The following is a 19,118-nucleotide window of genomic DNA, read 5'->3' on the forward strand; positions in this document are numbered from 1 at the left end:
AGCGTCAAAGGGCTAACAAACGGAACACATAAGGAGTTCCTGTGAGCCAAGAAAAACACAAGTGACTCCACAGTAAAATGGGCAGCAGACAAACAAGAACCGTCAACAGGAGTTCTGTGTAAGAAATCACACTTACAACCCCAGGTTTGTGAGTAACCCCTACAATGGGACTCCAGCCACCGTGGAACACCGTGCCACAGCTGCCGGGCGGGCAGAGATGCGGGGTGCGGCGAGAACCTGGGGCAGTGGGAACTCGAGCCTCGCCTCGGGGAGGCAGTGCTGGCGGGCCCAGCGCTGGGGTACCCTGCTCTCCTCAGGGAAAGGAGGGTGCGTTCGCCCCAGTCTCGCCGCCCCTAACACACACCCCGGAAAACCACACCCAGGGCGTGGACGTGAGACCGACTGGAACAGCAAAAACACAGAATGGGCCAGAGGTCCCTCAGTGGCAGAGTAGACACGTCAACTGTGGTACAATCACTTAGCGAACTACTATATTTCAGAGAAAAATGAATGAACATCAGATACATGAACAGACGAAACTTACACAAAATGGACAGCAAAAAAATACTCCGAGTCAAAAAAATGTCAACGGGATTCCGTGTAAATGGAGCTCAAAACAGGCAGCGGCAGACTCTCGGTTGCTCATGAGTGTGCGTGTGTGTATGTGTGCGTGTGCGAGACTGCACAGGAAGCCAAGGAACGGGACGGGAAGCTCTCGGCAGTGGGCGCCCCCGAGCAGCCGGGGGAGCCGCCTGCTGGTGGCAGCATTCCCTGAAGGCGACTGCCAGTGCGGGTGCTTGCTAACTTCCAGGTGTGCAACGAATTGGTAAGTTTGCAGTTCTTTACTATTCCTTAGACTGCGCACATAATTTTAACTTGTGTATATGACACATTTTAGGATAAAAATGTAACAGCAAAGAATTTCAGAGCAGGAACGTGAGGACCACAACACTGCACAGAAGCAGCTATCTGGAGAAGTCAGGCGACCGCTAATTTGGGCTGACGGCGCCCGTTCAAGCAACGGGAACTGACAGGGGCAGAAGCTTCTCCAGCTTCACGTCAGGTCGGAGCAACGACGTCTCAAGACTTCAGAAGACAGCCAGATGACACCGTGGTCATCGGTGAGAGGACTGATGGTTTTACTCGGCTCAGGAATGTCACTGATGACATTTAAAAGTACCTTAACTAAAACTATTTAAGTTTTCATGCAATAGCTACAAAACCAAATCGGCCCTTTCGTCAAACGGCTGCTGGCCCCACAACCGGTGCGCACCCGAGGTGGGCGTGGGCGGACGTTACCTGTCATCCCGTGGCTCCGCATCCGGCCCGTCTTGTACTCGGCCCGCAGGGAGGGCAGCAGCGCGGCCCCGATGGCGATGCCGTCCAGCATGGTGCTGAACTTGAGGACCAGCGGCTTCTTCTCCAAGCCTTCCGGCAGCTGCGGGAACTCGTTTGTCTCTACGGGCGTCTGATTCACGCTCGTCGGGGTTTTTTCAGAGGGCAGGGGGGTTGCAACATCTTCTTTTACTGGCGGTGGGCTACAAAGCAGAAACAAAAAAGATACAGCAGTGTATCCTGTGTTATATAGTTATCATGTGAAGTTACTGGAGTTCTCAATGAAAAATACACTGTGAACAGACATTTCCTTCCTAATGCAGCTCACACTCCTGGAACAGCCACTGAAGGCTGATGACCCAGAGCAGTGAGTCAACACCACGATGAACTGCAACCCTGCACTACCACCAAGGTGGGCTCTAGACTCAGGTGGTCTGATTGGGAACCCCGCCTGCGGCGTGCTGCTCTCTGCTGCTCACGGGAGGCCCAGCACCGCTGCGGCTGTGACTGCCGCGCCCACGCCTGAGAACACAGCCACCGCCAACACCCACGAGAACCAGGTGCTTACGTGTGCCAGGGGCTCTCCCGAGTGCCGCGTGTTTTGGAGCACGTGTCCGTGTACCTCACGGAACCCTCTGAGCAGACACCGTCACCTCCACTTTGCACGTGAAGAAGCGTGGCCGGAAAGTGAGGAAACCAGGACGTGGACTCGGTCGGCCTGGCTCCCGAGTCTCATTCCGTAACTGTCACAGCCTAGTCGGGCCACACAGCGTGCTAAGGAACACTGCTCAGGGTATTTCATATTAAGGCTCACGTGCACGTTCTGGATTCCAAGTTCCATCAGCAGGAGCAGCATTCTAATTACTACTACTTGGGCAACTTCAGACGTGAATTAATATTATATTAGAACTGAAGATCTAGATAGAACAGTTGGAAAAGTCACTGCTTTAGGATGCCATCAGAAGACACACTGTTTTTTTTGTTGTTGTTTTACCTCAGAGGACGGGGGAGGAAACACATGTAAAACCTGTTTTCCTTGGCTGCTCAGCAGCTGCAGCTTCGGGAACCACTGAGTCGGCAGCGCAGCCCCACGAACAGGGGCTGCGAGCGGCCCCGGGAGGACGGCCAGCGCACCGAGGCCCGGACCGCTGCCCTTTACGACGCTCACGGGCAGGATCCTGTCCTGCCGTCACAGGAAGGGCGGCACGAAACCGTGCACGGGGCAGCAATGGCCACTGAGTCCCCGGACACCCACGCAGCCACGCGTGTCCGTGCACTAAAGGCACACAAGGACCGACACAGCCCGCGAACTGGCCGGTTTGCTCTGTGTTGTCAGCGCCCCCGCACGGTGCCCACTCGGCGCCGGGGCCCCTTCCGCTCTGAGCGGCAGGGCACACTGGCAAGGGCAGCCATGACGTGTCACCACGTGACGCCCGGGACCACCCACGAACACGCCAGCCTGCTTCCCACGGGCCCCACTCCCACCAGGCTGCCGTGCGGGTGAAGGTGAAGCCTGTCCCCCCACCCCACTCCCGCTCAGGCGGCCGGAGGGCCCGGCGGCGGGACTTACGCGGCGGAGGGCTGCCTGATGAGGTCGGAGATCTGCTTGGACAGCTGGTGGGAGCTGCGGACCATCATGCTGTGCAGGGTGGCGGGGTGCTGCGGGATGTTGACGCTGACGGCGCCCACGCGCAGCACGGCGGCGTTGCTGGTCCTCAGGCCCCGCTGGGCGCTGTAGAGCGCCTGGGACTTGGCGATGCTGCACTTCACGACGGTCCTGGCCACAGAGACGGGGCGCCGTTAAAACGCGGCCCGACGCAGGGGCAGCTCGCAGACAGTGGCTCAGAGAGCGAGGCAAGTGCCGTTAAATCATTCACTGAACTAACCGAGTTTAGGTTTCTCATGCGTCTAAATCACTTATTGAAGAAATAAGTATCCTAAAAATATTGAAATACATTTATCTTACAATGTTCACTGGACACAGCAAATTCTCTATTTCAATAAAGGTCTGTGATCACACGCCAGTAAACGCGTGAACACTGACACATTACATGCACGCAACACACAAAACTCCACTTCCATTTTTTCTCTACTTAGAACTCCATTTTCCCCTCCAACCTATTTTTGGGATCCGTGTACAACCACTAAGAAAACACAGACACTGACTATGAAAAGATAAAAATGCTCAATGTATTTCTTAAAATCAAATCGAGGAAATGAATGATCACCTAGTACGTTAAAATACACTGAGAGGAGTCAGCAGAAAGGAAGACATTAACTCGGACTTTCTACTGCCAGTGAGCGGCGGGGAGGTGCGGGAAGTCCCACCCAGGAGGGGTCACTGCGCCTCGGTGAGAAGGCGCTGCGCTGCCCGGGTCTCCTGTCCCCTCTCCCCAGGGGCTGCAACAGCGCCCTCAGCGTGACCAGTGCTCCCTGGAGGGCGTGAAATGAACGAGCAGAAGGAAGAACGGCAGAAGGACCAGGCTGCCCACAGTGGCTAGGGACTCAGGCCGACAGCCCGGGAGAGGCCCCACGCACAGGGGACATGTGACAGTGCCCCACTAGGCAATGTGACACTGGGGAGAGGCTCCCCTCAGTGAGCTGCCCCCAGAAAGGCCTGCTTCTGACTTGAACACTATCTTTCAAACGGGCAAGGACTCCTGAAGATGAGTAGATTTAGCACAACACCCAAAACGCAATTCCGTGCCAACCCCTGCGGGTTCACAGGCATCTCTCCGCTGAGGCTGAGAGGGCTCACCGAGCGTCTGTTTGCAGTCTCCAGGACCTAAGGACTCTGCCACCACACGGAACGCCTGTGAGACAGAGCCCTGAGGCCAAGGGTGGCTGTGTCAGAGGTCTGGATTGGTTACAGGTGGTGAGATCCAGGTATTTTTATAAAACTCTCAAGTGGCTACAGAGAACTAAACTGCTTTCGTCTGCAACGATGACCATTTCCCAGAGACTATCACTGACTAGAAGGAGCAAAAGTGTTCTGCGGAATTGGTCTGGCCAGCACAAAGGTCTGACCCAGGTCTGGGAGGCCGACTCGTCACTGCATTTTGAATCCTTTCTGACGTGTTATAACAAATAAAGCAACTGTTAGTCATCCGTGATACTTCATTTTAAATTCAATTTCAGTATCAACCAGATCACACTTCCACAACGCTCAAATGAAAGTGGCTTTCTACTTGTAAACTGCACCCACCTACCGAATGCAACTCAACACACACTGACAGAGAAGTCTGTCTCGTCATCACAACGGTCAAGAAGCGCGATCTCACTGCTTTACCCTCGTCAGCGATGGCAATCTGCTCGACTATTACTTTTGTCCAGGTGAGCACGTCCCTGACACCACTGGGTTTCCAACCGTGCGCCACAGGCCAGGATGGAGGCTGATGGGCTGGCCACTCTGCTGCTGTGGACCCGCCGTGGCGTTTCTGGTGGGAATGCCGCTGTCAGGGACTCGGGCTACGTGTGGTCTTCGCCACGCGCCCACCGCGCCCACCGCGCCCACGGGGGTGGTGCCGCCTGCCGCCGGAGGAGGACGTGCGGGTCCCACTTTCATCACACTGGGCCAGAAACGGCGAGGACACCTGAGCAACTCTCGTCAGAGGGGTCAGAGGCCCAGGGTGAGGAACCACGCACTTCGCAAGCCGCCAGAAGAGCTGCCCACTCCTAAGTGTAGTCCGCTCTTTGAGGAGAACGGCCACATGAGCTGGAACGTGCCATGTGCGTAAGGCTTCTGCACGGCAAAGGCACGATGGAAGCTCCTCTAAGGAGAAGACGAGGTGAGCCTCATCGGCACGAGAAGTTCGTGGCGAGGGACCGGGGGCTGCAGAACTCCCCGACAGTGAGTCCGGGCCCCTGGCCCTGTGGCGAGCCTCACTGCTGTGGCCACGGTGCCTCCCGCCTGCATCCAGGCAGTGGGGCCTTCGAGGTAGGCCCGGCGCCCCTGCCCACGCAAAGGGCGAGAGGACGACTCGAGGATTCTCGCTGGGGTCTCCCTGCCCCACCCCCACCCCCGGCCCACCGCTCCCTGTGGGCATCGGCGCCCAGGCCTGAGGGGCAGGACACGGAGCCAGGCTGATTCACGCTGCCGGCCCCACTCCAGCTGTGCGCTGGGGCCTGCAGTGCTGTGACCACAGGCTATTTACTCAACTCTTGAAAGCCACTGGAACTTTCTTTCCCATTCGGCAACTGTGCCTCCCCTGTTAACTTTCTCAGCGGGAAACCCGAGGGGAGGGGGTGGCCTGAGACAGGCATCACTGCAGAGCCACCTCCCCTGAGCTTGCTGCCACACCTCTGAGCCAGACATGGGGCCCAGGACACAATGCGTGACCAGTAACTGCTGAGTGGATGGAAACGTCACCTTCGGCCACTTAAAAGCACCGTCTTTTAAAGTCACGTAGCTACTGATTGTTCTGGCTGTACACCCAGATAACTCAGTGACAGAAGGGACACAATAAGCTCTCTCCGGCTACTGCGACTACCAGTGTGCAGTCAGGTTGTTTTCAGTATCTGCGAAGATGACACTGCTGTGGAAGAGTGATTTCTAGAAAACAATCCTTTCTCTAATATGAGCGCATTTATTCTTTATTAGTATTTTCACTTGGCTGATAAATGACATCCATCCCGTTAACCCCAACAAAGGGCTGGTAATTGACATTCTGTCTATGGCCTGTTACCAATACGCATGAAACGAACGTCACCAGGTGTGACACTGTCGTGCTCGTATGCTCTCATCCCTTTACCACCGTGGGACACAACACGCAGACTCACACATTCACTCGGCACGTTCAGATTTTACAGGCAACGTCCACGGAGACAGCCAGTGCCAAGTAACACATCTGTCTGCCGTAGCGGGGAGACTCCCGTGACGAACGCCCCAAATCCGGTGCTCAGTACAGCCCACTGCCACAACACAGTGCACCCACTGCCGCAACACACCCAAACACCGAAGCACACGCAGAGACAGCCACACACGGAATCCGTCCGTCAGGGGAGCAGAACACGCTCCTCCTCTTATCAATCAGAATTATAAGGTTGAGATGTGTAGGCGTTTTCAGTGTTGGCGTTTTAATAATTACTTATGCAGTTAGTGGAAAATCTTTCGCAAAGCGAAACACTTTGGCTTCTGCCGTCACGTCGAATGTGAGTAAGGACGTGTGACGGCATACACCTTAAGAGCAGCCCGTCTGAAAGGCGGCTCTTGCCCATGCGTTCTCCTGGAACACCAGTAACCTTACTCTACGACAGAGTCTACGTTGAAACTACACGGTAATAACTAACCACACACACTCACAGCCATGCAGGTAACATTATCTCTAAAACTACGCAACACTAAGTCGACCACAAAGCCCGTGAAAGAGAGTAACAGGACATACAGAAACTCTTGTTTGGCTGTGCTTGTAGGAGATGTAGGGAAGTCCTCCAGCCTACAGGCGAAGATGCAGGGAAAGCAGGAGACAAAAAGGATGCAGGTAAACATTCGTGCATGAATCAGTTACAGTATGACCCATCACCCGGAAAGTTTTTTATTTCCCACTTTCAACATTTTCCTTCCAACAACCTTTTGAACTAAATTTTTAGTTGTTTCCTTTTCATTAGAACTGGAAATAAAAAGCCTAAGAATAAACCCAGAAACACTTAACACTACTAGAACCTGGCAGTGAGTCATACCTTTTATTTTTTAAACATAAAAGTTAAGAAATCTTTCTTGTTTTTTTGTAAAAGGAAAAACAATCAACCACCTAGTGTTACTAAACATCCGTTTTATAGCTCTGATTTGCGAGCTCAGAGACTGTGCATGCCAGTCTCCGCAGAGCTGGCAGATCACGGAGACATGAGGTGCCGTGGGACTTGGGAGACACGACAGAAGGGACCGCCACAGACCCTGTTCCCTTCAGAAGAGGGAGGGGCGGGGTGCTCCCGCTCACAGCCCAGGGGGCCATGGAGCCCGGGTCGGAGGTGACTCTGACTAGGGCCAGCGACCGGGAAAGCAGCGTTTTAGGCAAACCCTTGGGTCTTGGCAAATCTCAGTGTGCTGGTGGGCAGTGGGGATGAACCCGCCCCGGGCCAGAGAATGGGAAGTAACCTCTGAGAGGCTCCTGGCCCACAGCAGGCGCTCTGAAGGGTGCAGTGGTTACGCGACAGCCCCTCTCCCACAGGCGTGGTCAGGAAAGGGCTTGTCGTCTCTCCCAGCTACCGGGACGAAATGTGTTCTCCTTGGTTCTGAGGTTACAAGTCCAAACTGCCTGGCAAGACTTACACTTCCCCTTCAGAAAATGTTCCCCAAGACAGCTATCACATTACCCATGTTTAAAATACTATGAATACGCCTGTAACTAGTCAATCTACGACTAATATTTAACTTTTATAATGCTGAACCAAATCTGCTCCTCAGTAAAGAGGGCATGACAGGAGCTTCCGGGGACCACAGTAGGACAACAATAACTAGTTATAACCTTAAGAGCAAATTCTCGAAATCTGACCTATCCGTGTTCTGTGATCACAAGATGCAGCTGCTCCACTGAAAGGAAGCTGGAAACATCCTACCACGTGGCATGCACTGAGTCAGCGGTTTCAGGGGCTGGTGACGGAGGGGTGGCCGGACTACCGTGTGCACAGGTGATCGCTATCAGAGTGACTCTGAACAGATCCAGGGGCAGGGTTCACAGGGAAAGGACACAGGCCAGAAGTGCCATGGAAGGTAAGCGGCACATAAGCAGCTCACCTGGACAATGAGAAGGGCTCATGGGCGCTGCTGTTAAATTATTTCAAGGCAAAAGTGGCAAGAGGAAGTTTTAAATCCCAGCATGAATATGGGTAATAACTGTTTAACATAAAATCAAGAGAGTCTGCATCCTTTGACTATAATTTCATTTACCTATTTGAATTGTGTGAACTTTTGCATCTTATATGTTCAACCAAAATTTGTAATCACTTTTCTTGATACACAACCTTACACTGCCCCAGGAATCAATGTTTTAGGGGGGAAATGAGGTAGTAAAAACAGCTTTAAAGAGGAAAAAAATCATTTTTCTGAGAACATTTCATGGGGTGATATTCCCAACGGCAGAACCGCAGCCCCTGGAACACTGAGTACACAGGTATCTAGACTCGGAGGGAGGGAGGTTTAGCCCACGGATCTCCCGTCCCCCACAAAGCCGCAGCACCCGACCCCGGACAGGAAGGAGAGCCAGCAGCACACTCACTGAATGTTCGGAGTGATCCCTTCGAGCAGTACGATGTTGACGCCTCCGACGTGCGCGGTGGCACAGGTCTCCGTCATCTTTTGATGTAAAACGTCTGAAACGCGATAAAAGATGATTATATGAATTCTGGAAATAAGATAATTGCAATTCACATTAAAAATGCATTTCAGTTATATACGTTCAGTGACAAAAAGTAATTTTAAAGTTGTGATAAAATTTAAACTACATTTTGAAACTACTTATAAAAATCTCCTTGAAGTCCTAGTTCAGTATGTTCAGATATCCATATACACTACACGTCAAAACTGGAATAACGCTACACGCACAGGTGAGCACAGCACTCGTGCGCCCCAGGGCCTGAGGGCATCACACAGCCTCCCGACCCTGTAACCCAGAAGGAACACTCGGTGCAGAATGCCTGGCATTTTTTAAAAACCAGAAGGAACAGGAGAGAGGCAGGGCCCGGGCTAACCCTCCGGGCCCGGGGGCTGGCCGGGTCTGGAGCAGTAAGGGCGGCCTCGGGCCGTGAGGGGCGCATACCTTTCATCTTCTCCTTCAGGGTGAAGCTGCCGTGGATCCTCTTCAGCTCCGCCTCCATGGTGAGCCCGCCGATGTCCGCCTCCAGGTGCGTGCGGTTCACCATGCCGATCCCGAACACGATCAGAGTGACGTGCTGGGGCTCTGCCGTCACCAAGCTGCGCTTCCTCTTGGTCATGCTGCTGCTGTCCTGTTCGTTCTCGAACACCACGCGGCAGACCGGCTCCGTCGGGCTCCGCACGCCTGCACGAGCAAGGGGACACGCGCAGGTGAGAACCTCACCATGACAGGACACTCCAAACACCGTCCCTCTTCGTCTCCGTCGCCCTCCTGACCAGCCCTCGCCCTCCCCGTCCCCACCAAAACGACTTCACCCTTCTCCACAGGCCCCTTGGCCACACTGAAAGCCAAAAGCAGCACCCGGGATTGGCGGGCAGGCGTGCGTGACTCGGGATTGGGGGCGCTGTGCCTGGCTGGGGGGGCGGGAGGCAGACGGCAGGGGTCTGAGTGTCGTGACTGTGCCCCCCACGGCGCCCGCCCCTGCTGGGCAGCTCCGTCACCCACTCGCCGCGTGAAGAAGGCCGGAACAACCTGCGGCCTTTCTTAGCAGCTCTGCGGTCCCAGACAGAAATTGTAAAGACAGAGAAGCAGCCGTCACCTGTGGGTCCAAAAGCCTCGGAAGACTTTTCCAGGATGCCCGTCGGGTCGGAGATGAGGGAGTAGAAGTTGAGCAGCTTGTACATGTTCTGCCAGCACTCGGCGGAGGGCTCGCTCTGCTCCGACACGGTGATGGAGTCCGAGTCGTCCATGGGGACCGCCACGTGCTCTGCCACGTCCTTGGAGCCCTTCCGCGACACCCGGGAAGTCCTCCTCTCGGACCGCCCCAAGGAGTTTTTGTTCCGAGACTCCTTCCTGTTGTTCTCGTTGCTGGCCCGTTTGCTCTTGGCGTTGTTCACTCTGCTGCCACCGTTGAGACTCCCTCTGGAGCTGCGGCTGAAGTCGGAGGAGCGGAAATCCCGGTGTTTCCTGGTTTTGAAGGTGGGCGTCGGCGAAGCAGAGCCCGCTGTGTACCTGCTCAGCTTGATGTCCGTCTGCGTGGCCTTGATGTCGTCGACCATCGTGCTGAACTGGTGGATGAGGCGCACCAGCGCCATGTCCACATGCTGGCTGATGGACTGGCAGGAGACGGTGAAGTTGCAGTGGAAGGTGCTGTAGTGGCGCTTGCCGAGGTCGTGGAAGGACAGCGCGCTGGCGGAGCTGCGGGGGGCGCACGCGGACTTCTCCATCACCACGGCGCTGAGGCTGAAGGTCTCCAGCATCAGCGCGGGTTTGAACTCCAGCGGAGGGAGATTCACGTGGCCCTGCCTAAAAATGAGAAAACGAAGGGGTTTTTACCTTCTCTTTTCCAGAACCACACACTTCTTATTGACTCATTAGAAAAATCATCTCCAGGCCATTTAAATAATTCTAAGCGTGAAATCAAGTGGAATTTACTTTTTTCACTACGCCAGGCTATTGGAAGCTGGAAACTGGGCCTTAGTCCCTCCCCGTTCTTGCTCTACCGCTGACTAGTCAGAGTCAGAATTCGGTTAACAGTGTAGGTGAGGGACTGAAGACAATCTTCCTTGCCTTCAGGGGCACCTCACGATGGCACTGGAATTCAAAGTCAATCAAAGATCAACTTACCATTTTGCAAAAGCACGAACTGGATAAAACCAAGCACACAGCAAAAAATCTATGTCCATATTCTACTACCCCTGCCCACTGTAGCAAGACCCAAAGTGAAATTCAAGTTCACAAAAGATGAGTCAAACCCTGTTGGTGAGCACATTATTTCCTAGGCAAACAGTGAGGAAACTTGAGAACTATCTGCGACAACAGAGACTGACCGTAAAACACGGACCCTAACCCTCACCACACTACCTGCAATGTTCGTATGACCTCTGCTCTGTCCCTATGGAACATGCCACCTGCCACATGCCAGCTCAGCAAGGAGGTCAGGAATGAATTCTAAGTGGGATGCATAAAACTGCAACCCGTAAGACCACGGACGTGCAGCCAGTGCAGCAGTCACGGAACTCTAAGCGTCCACACCGCCGCAGGCACACGGCCGACTCTCAGGGGGTGCGCACAGGCTCCGAGGAGCGGCCTGAGAGCAGGTCTCGCCACTGCCAGTACGGCCACGCTCTTCAATAAAGGGAAATCACCCTCTCACCGAGACATTAAAACGGACTTCTCCTCGGTATGGGGAGAAGGCAAAGTTAAAAACAAACCAGTGCCATGGCCCTTGTACGAGAGTTTACATGAAAACAATGACACAAGGCACCTTCTTGCCCTTTTGCCCTTCCTCTCCTTGGCGGTGTCCGAGTCCACGATGTCTGCCCGGAGGCAGTCCAGCGTCCCGGAAAAGGACAGGTGCTCTCCAAAGTACATCCGGTAGCACAGCGGCATCGCGTCCTGCGACTGGATCCCCGTGTGGCTCAGCAGAGGCTTGAAAACGACCTGGAAGACACGGTACGCCCACGTGAGCACAACCCACGGCTCGCCGGTCGCCGGGGCTGCTTTCCCCCCGCCCTGGTCCACCCCACGCGGTGTGGGGCATGGAAGAGGTCCTCCGTCATTCCACTCAGAACCGAGCCGCGCTGTGGAGCCCCTACTGCCTGCGAATGAACCGTATGGACAAAGGTGCTCAGCGCTGCCTGAGCATCTGGAAACACAAGAAAAACAGAATTGTGAGTTAGCTTAAATCATCCACCTCTTGCTTTCGGAAAAGGCACGAACATCTGTGTTTCTGCAAACATCTGGTGTATTAGTTCACAAAAGTTCACCAACTTCCTGTGTCAATGTAAAAATTTCAGATATTAAGAATATCTGATCTATTTTTAAATGGTGTCACCTCGTTATAACAGTCATTTGACAAAGAACTTCCTTTACTTTTCGGTGTCACACACGCTTACAGAAACATGTCTCCCTGGTTAACTCTCTAGGTGACTGAGTTTCGTGGTCACCAAGAGCCAACCTGAGCGGGAGCTGCTGCTCAGGTCCAACAGCTCACGGCGATCACTCTGCCCGCTCAGGTGCCTCCCCCTCCCCCGTCTCGGACGTCCTCAATCCACGGGTCAGTCAATGCTTTCCTTGGCCCCTCCTGACTCGCTCATTGTGCGCTCTCCCTAGGGTTCACTTCCTGAAGCTTAAAATCCCTGCCACAATGGACAGGTGCCACTGTGTGATGAGAACCAGTCCACAGGCTCAGTTGTCGCTAGGGGAGCCCCTTGCTCGCGCCGAGGAGGCTGGGCCATGAGGGACAGAACGCACACGCTCCAGATGGCAGCCCCGGGAGAAACGCTCTCTCCTCCTTCCCCCTTCCGGCGTCAGACCATCCTCCATCATGCCCCTGGCTGTGCTCCGTGCCCACCGGGGAACCTGGTTCCTGACCGACTTTCCTGTACTCGTGTCCCAGTTCGTCACCGGGAATGACGGCTGCGGCCAGCATATGACCGGACCGGCACTCCCACTCCAGTCGTGTGGCTTCCTTCACCACCGGCCCTGGCTGGGCCTCGGCTTCGGCCACCACCCAGACCGCGTTCTCCACGGCACTCCCACACTTTCCTGTCCGTGTCCACTTCGGACCAACCCTCCTCCTCTGCTCCGGGAGCCGAGCAGCCAAGGACACTGAGGGAGAAGATGTGAAGGCCACAGGGGAGCCCCAGCCTCCCTCAGCCCCCCGGACCCTCAGCACTGGGGGCCCCGCCGGGGTCTGTGGGGAGCTCCCCTTCACGTGCCCTCCTCTACACACACCGAAGTCACTCCACAGTTCCCACTGAAGCATCCACGTCCACGTGCCAGGTACACTTCAGAGTGCAACACGTGAAACAGCACAGCACTGTAAAATGTGTGCTGAATGCTAATAAACGCAATGAATGTATTACAAAGGACAAAACGGAAAATACTCTTCTTCCTCCACTCTCTCTTTTAAGGAAAAGTAAAGGAGTCCCCCAAAGCAACCACAAGGTCATGGAGAAGTCAGTCCCAGAAAACTTAAGTGTCTAGGAACTGTTTTAACATAAATTACCTCCTTCTAGGAGAGAAAACGGAAGCTCCCGTTTATAGACTAACACGTAGGGTCGTGAGGTGTCCTCACCATCCCAAAGACTCAGAGGACAAAGCACCCTTTGTTTCGACAGCATCTCTCTGTGAAGGACCCCACAGCCCTCCAGGGCTCATCCTCCCCGAACCTGGCTCTACCCATCGGCCCTGCACCCTCCTTCTGGGGACAGGGCCGCCACAAGGCCTCACGGTGCAGAAATTCACTCAAGTCTCCCTCGTCCTGGGAAAACAATGGCCTTCTTGCCCAGGACCCACGCTGCCACTCGCCTCCAGGCCACCGAAACTAAGGCCACGTCAGAGGTTTCGCTCTGTGCCCTCCGTATTGGGCCCATTAAATAAGGCCTTCCCACCACTCCTCCTCCACGTCATCGGAGCCACCACGGCTCGACTGGACACCGCCGCGGTGAGCAGGGACTCGCCTCCCCACCCTGTCCCGGCCCCGCCCCGCCCACGGCGCTCCACAGGGAGCCCCAGTCACGTGACTCCTCTGGTCTGGAACCGTCAGTGCCGCCCCACCGCTCACTCGAAAGCCCTCCCAGGGCACTGAAGACCCCGGATAGGACTAACTGTATCTTCCTAGTCTGGGGGGGCAGCCAGTCTGCATCTCCGAAGAGCCAGAACGCTGCTGTATGAGACACACAGCCACACCCTCTTCTGTGGAATGAACACAGGTAAATGTCCATCAACCCACGCGCTTTTTGAAGGCCCTGGGGCAGAGCTGCCCAACCTTCGGGCATCCCTGGGCCACACTGGAAGAAGAGCCATCTTGGGCCACGCATTAAATACACAAACACTAATGAAAACTGATGAGCAAGAAAAGGTTTTAGGTAAATTTAAAATTTTGCGTTGGGCCATGTTCATAGCCACCCTGGGCTGCGTGCGGCCCAAAGGCCACAGGTTGGACACCATCCTCGGCGGACAAGCCCAGAGAAAGGCTGTCACGCAATGCCAAGGCGCCCGCTGGAGGTGGCCACCGCCGCTCCCTGCTGCCCTGTGAGGGCTGGGACGGCCAGCGAGCAGAGGGCGGCTCACCTGTGCGTCAGCCAGCTGAACCGCGGGGAAGCCCTGGTTGGCTTCTTCTACGCCCCCCACGTCGTCCTGACTCGTGCTGTGCTGAGAGTGCGTCCCATCCAGCGTGTTCTGCTCGCTCGACAACACTGTGTTGAAGTCTGAGGCTGAGGGTATTGTAGGAAGATTGGGCGCGACACCTACCGGGAGAAACGTTCGAGAATGAAACCTAAATTACTAAAAATAAGAGAAAAAAGAGCTAGTCCTTTCAGGTCCTTTACCGATAACAGACGTGATTAACATAAAGCGAAGCGACACTGAGCTCCCAGAACACGGCCGCCGCCCTCCGACACGAAGCCCGCCCCAGGGGCAGAGCGCACAGCAGCTGCTGGACAGCAGCGCGGGGGCAGGGCAGGGGGTGCAGGGGCGCATCCAGGTGGTGCCCACGGTCGCACGTGCAAACTCCCTGCCCCACGGAGGGCACCCCCTCTCCTCTTCCCCCTCTCTCCTTCAATGCCCAGGCAAGGGGCCGTGACAGGAGGAACGGTCCTTTCTGGGGCTCCTGAACCCGAAACTCCCTTTCCAGGGAAACCAGCCCTGGCCACTGGCCCGGCACCAGCGGTCCGCCTTCCCCGGCTAGACGGCGTGGAGGACCGAGGTGGTCGGAGTTTGGGGGGCGTCCAGATGCAGAGGGGGTCACTCTCCAGCAGGAAAAGCGACTGCGTGGTCATATATCAACCACTTTTCACAGTACCGTCTTTTCTGTCTGAATAGAATTCACCAGCGATACCAAAAGCTGTGGCACAGATTAATTTTATCTGCTTTCTGTACCTAGAATCAAAGGCTACCTCACACATTCTTTAAAAAATATTTTTTTTCCAAAAAAAATACATGCATCTAGTAAATTCGGAAAAACATAAAAACTAGGACAGGAGGGCTGACTCCACTCACATTCCAGGAGAGACCCCCAATCCTTCTTGGCCCATTCCCCGCCAGCCTTCTCGCTACTTAGGCATACTCCTCTAAAAAGCAATCAACCACCCTCATCTCTTTCCCTCGTTGAGGGCGGGAACCTTACTTCTTTCCTCCTCGTGTCCCCTGAGCCTGAACTGCGTGTCCAGACGACCACACGGGGCATGAGCACGCTGGTGCCTGCACCCCCGAGACCCGGGTGGACCGAAACCACTGCCTGCACTGCAGGTGCTCGGCGCTGCGACCACACACTGCTGTGGTCACACGCCTCCTTCTGCCGTCTGAAAATTAAACCATCCACACCCAACGGGGGTTTCGAACTCCTTAAATCACAGGTGCCCTCCCGCTTGACATGTCCGACTTCCACCGGAACACGGAGTGGCTGCCCACAGCGCCCCCGCCTGCAGACTCTCTCAGGTGTGTCACGAAAGGGTCCACCACTTCAACGGAACTCTGCGCTTCAGCGTTTGCGGGAGGGAAACGACGCGACCAGCGCCCACCTGTGGGAAGGCTGTTGTGCCCCGACTTGGTGGCAGGGGAGTCCTGCACCACGCTGCCCCGGTTGCCCACGGCGTTGGACATCCAGTTGTAGAAGCTCACGGAGGACGGCTCCGACAGCAAGGGGTGCTCCGACAGCATGTCCGTGGCCAGGGTGTTTCCTGAACGCAGAGTTGTGCTGAGCGTTAGCATCGGGTAGTGTGAGGGGTGGGGAACGAGCGGTGAAAGAGCATCTGTCTGCGCAGATGTTCGCAGACCCACTGCGCGGCGCTGGCGTTCCGACAGGAGGGCGGTAACAGGCAGCTTATGCGTTACACCGGGGTTCATCACTGCCTGGTCTGGACACAACCCACGCCACACCTGGGTGGAGAGGGCTGTTCAACGCTGCAATTTAAAAATCAGACCGAGGGCGAGAAGACACTAACAGGTCACCAATGGAGGTCTCCCCAAATCCTCTCTAAGACACAAGTGTGTCACGTGTAGGACACGTGAAAGATGAGTTCTACCCCCATAAACTGGAGTCTTGTCTCCGCCACGGTGCCCCCACACAAGCAGACCGGGCCCACCTGTTCTGGTCAGGGAGCTGCTCTTCCCGGCCGCGCTGCCCCGCTGCGGGGTCCCCTCCAGGAGGTTGTGCAGGCTCGGGAAGCTGCCGGTCAGGTAGCTGAGCAGGCTCTCCTTGCGCGGGCTCTCCCTGACCGGCATCCCGGCGCGGCCCCCGTGCACCGGCGAGTCCGTGGCGGTGTCCCCGCTGGTGTAGCTCAGGGAGTGGTACGGGTGGATGCCCTGCAGAGGAACAGGAGGCTCTTCCTCACGCACACGGCCTCCGAGGCCGAGAACCGCAGGGGCCGCACCCCTGCCAGTACTGCCCGCTGCGGGGCACACACCCCACACGAAATGATGTCCTCAGAACCACACACCAGCCTGCCTCTGACTGGGTGTTGGTCACGCACCATCGCGAGATTATCAGCACTCTCAATGCTCTATGTCACTGACCGCACTATTCAATGGGACTGAAAGTTGAACCCTAAGGCTTGGTAGTTCAAGTTGTCCTCGTTAATCAGTGTTAGTTATTGCTGGTGATATAATGTGCAAAGAAATGTGTGCATGAAAAGCTGCTAATCACATGAAACTCAACATACGAATACTATCTTTACCAAATTTAAATACTTACGGTGGGTACCCAATATTCAAGCTTGAGATAGCCAAAGTCTGGGTGCCCGCTGCAAGTCTGAACGACTCTAGGGACAGCAACCCGTACCTTTATTTTCAGCGCGGAGTCGCTGTGGGTGTGCGTCTTGGACAGTTTCCTCATGATCTCGGCCCCGGTGACAGGCCCCGGGCCCCCGGGGGGCGGCCGGCTGGCCGTGCCCTCCAGCAGCATCGTGTGCTCGCTGACGGTGGCTGAAAGGGACCGACAGTGAGTGGCCGCAGGGCCCCGGACCCTCCCCTTGAACGCCGCCCAGCGGTTCTGGCGCGGCAACGACACGCAGCGGACGGGCTCCCCCCCTCCTCACTTCGCTCGTCCTGCCGGCCTCCGCGCTGCGCCTGTAAGAGGGACACGCACTGGGCCCTCACACGGGCCGCCCCACTGGCGGGGGGGGGACCAAACGCCAGTTCGGCTGAGCCCCGAGAGCCCAGGGTTCTCACAGAGTGACGCCCGCATTTGCGGGGAATCAAATTAGGAGGGACACTTACCGCCATGTTCTCTCGACTTGTGTGCAGTCTTGAAATTAGTCAAAATAAAAAAATACAGCCTATTATGCCTCATAGGCTGTAACACGTTCACGTGCCACATGTAAGTGTTTGAAAACAAACATTCTGGGTGAGGCATTATATATCGGGGTTCTGAAAGCTCTAATTTTAAGACTGTCTTTCCCCATGGCGCTTGTGTTATTTTTCAAACCACCGTGGCATAAACTGCAGTGCACAGGACCTCTCACGAGAACGGTGAAACGCCACTTTGAGGAAGCACGGGAGTGCGCGCAGGGTGGGGCGGCAGTGGGCCCACAGTTGTCGGTGTGGGAGCTCACAGACACATCAGTAAATGGCGACACAAGAATAAACTCTGTGTCCCACAGACTCACAACTGCGAGCCCACGCGTGTCCTGCCCCGTGGGTGTGTGAGATGCACACGCACAGCCCGTGTGCTCAGCCATTATGCTGAGAGAATCCTGGGTGGAGCCCAGGCCCCCAACCGTGACCTAAAGTCAGGCTCAGACAGGCACCGGGTGAAATTCAAAGGCTCCTTTAAAACACTGTGGCACAGGGCAAGCTGACAGAGAGACAAATACAATTTTTAAATGGAGATTAATATGTTTCGCTCAAAACATTCTATTCACACCAAGTTGTCTGCTGTCTGTCCTGGATCAATCAGGAGAAGTCTACTACAGTTCACAAATTGAAATTGAGAATCGAATCAGTGTAAGACTCCAATATTATTACCATTTATCTGGACTAAGACAAACCGTATTTATATAATTAAGCTATGACGAATTCCAATCTCAAATCCGGGGCACAAATTACTACAATTACTACCTGTACTAGGCTACCAAGTGCACAATCATGAGCTAAAATGTTTACAGAGTCACCTGCATCGAATTCGAACTCGGCCCCATCGGCACTGGTGTCGCTCTGCAGGCCCCCGCCGTTGTCCAGCCCGAGCCCGTCCTCGTGGTCGGGGTCCGCCGTGGCCTGGGGCTGCGGGGGCCGGGCCGGCCGATGCAGGCTGACTCCTTTGAAGGCGGGTGTCACCACAATGAACTTCATCCACTGCCTGGCCAGCGCGACTAAGCCTTTCTTTAAGGTCACCAAAGCGGGAAGCCCGTTACTCTGTGATGACAAGGGTGTAGGGAGCAGTCACCTCACTAGAGCGACGACAGTTCCCCCAAAGTCCTTTGCATGTGTTGATTCACTTAAGTCTCATGCCACTCAGAAATGGGGAGAGCAGAATTTTAGACGTTAGGCTGGCCTTGAACAACACTGACCCACTGACCCCTGACCTGGCGAAAGGGCCCTGGGTGGTTCTGCTAACAGCAGTTCATGAGGGGGAGAGGGCTCTGCGGCCCTGAACCCCTGACCGCCACCTTCCAACAAGCTTCCTGCAGGCACAGGTGCGCCGAATTCCTCTGCACAACCACGTCATCGCCCCTCAGCCATCAGAGAGTCCTTGTTGTCCTGAAACGCTGCTGTGGAATGCGACTCCCGTGATGACTCCCTTGCTCAGGAGTCACTACACCTGTGGCTTCCAGGATGCCCTTTCTGGGGTCTCCTTTCCCTCGCCAGCAGTCTGGCCGCTCTACCCGCCCTCCCCACCCCCTCAACTTCGGTTTTCTCCGGGGTCCATCCTTGACTGGCTGCTCACTCGACACTCCACCCCCAGAAGTCTCATCCGCGAGCACGGCTTCTAACACTTCACGCCGCCCGCCCCACCCCCGCAGCTGCTGC

The 19,118-nt window shown here is 55.4% G+C and overlaps 1 protein-coding gene across 10 annotated transcripts in view; it reads right to left on the reverse strand.

Moving 5' to 3' along the window:
* Nucleotides 1-19,118, reverse strand: part of KIAA1109 (KIAA1109 ortholog) — a 115,995-nt gene that overhangs the window by 44,668 nt on the left and 52,209 nt on the right. For 9 of the 10 annotated variants that reach the window (XM_045831175.1, XM_045831178.1, XM_045831184.1 and 6 more), the window contains 12 exons: nucleotides 18,263-18,503; nucleotides 16,933-17,075; nucleotides 16,238-16,457; nucleotides 15,674-15,832; nucleotides 14,226-14,401; nucleotides 11,413-11,588; nucleotides 9,745-10,451; nucleotides 9,090-9,329; nucleotides 8,550-8,643; nucleotides 6,720-6,770; nucleotides 2,906-3,112; nucleotides 1,300-1,538 (listed from right to left, as the gene is read on the reverse strand). In XM_045831175.1, the coding sequence (XP_045687131.1) occupies nucleotides 1,300-1,538; nucleotides 2,906-3,112; nucleotides 6,720-6,770; nucleotides 8,550-8,643; nucleotides 9,090-9,329; nucleotides 9,745-10,451; nucleotides 11,413-11,588; nucleotides 14,226-14,401; nucleotides 15,674-15,832; nucleotides 16,238-16,457; nucleotides 16,933-17,075; nucleotides 18,263-18,503 (2,653 nt within the window). The remainder of the gene's footprint in view (nucleotides 1-1,299; nucleotides 1,539-2,905; nucleotides 3,113-6,719; nucleotides 6,771-8,549; nucleotides 8,644-9,089; nucleotides 9,330-9,744; nucleotides 10,452-11,412; nucleotides 11,589-14,225; nucleotides 14,402-15,673; nucleotides 15,833-16,237; nucleotides 16,458-16,932; nucleotides 17,076-18,262; nucleotides 18,504-19,118) is intronic. The other variant, XM_045831179.1, reaches the window with a different exon arrangement.

This window comes from Phyllostomus hastatus, unplaced genomic scaffold (assembly GCF_019186645.2).
Source record: "Phyllostomus hastatus isolate PE091 unplaced genomic scaffold, TTU_PhHast_1.1 phas_contig_159, whole genome shotgun sequence".
NCBI classification, from domain to species: Eukaryota; Metazoa; Chordata; class Mammalia; order Chiroptera; family Phyllostomidae; genus Phyllostomus; species Phyllostomus hastatus.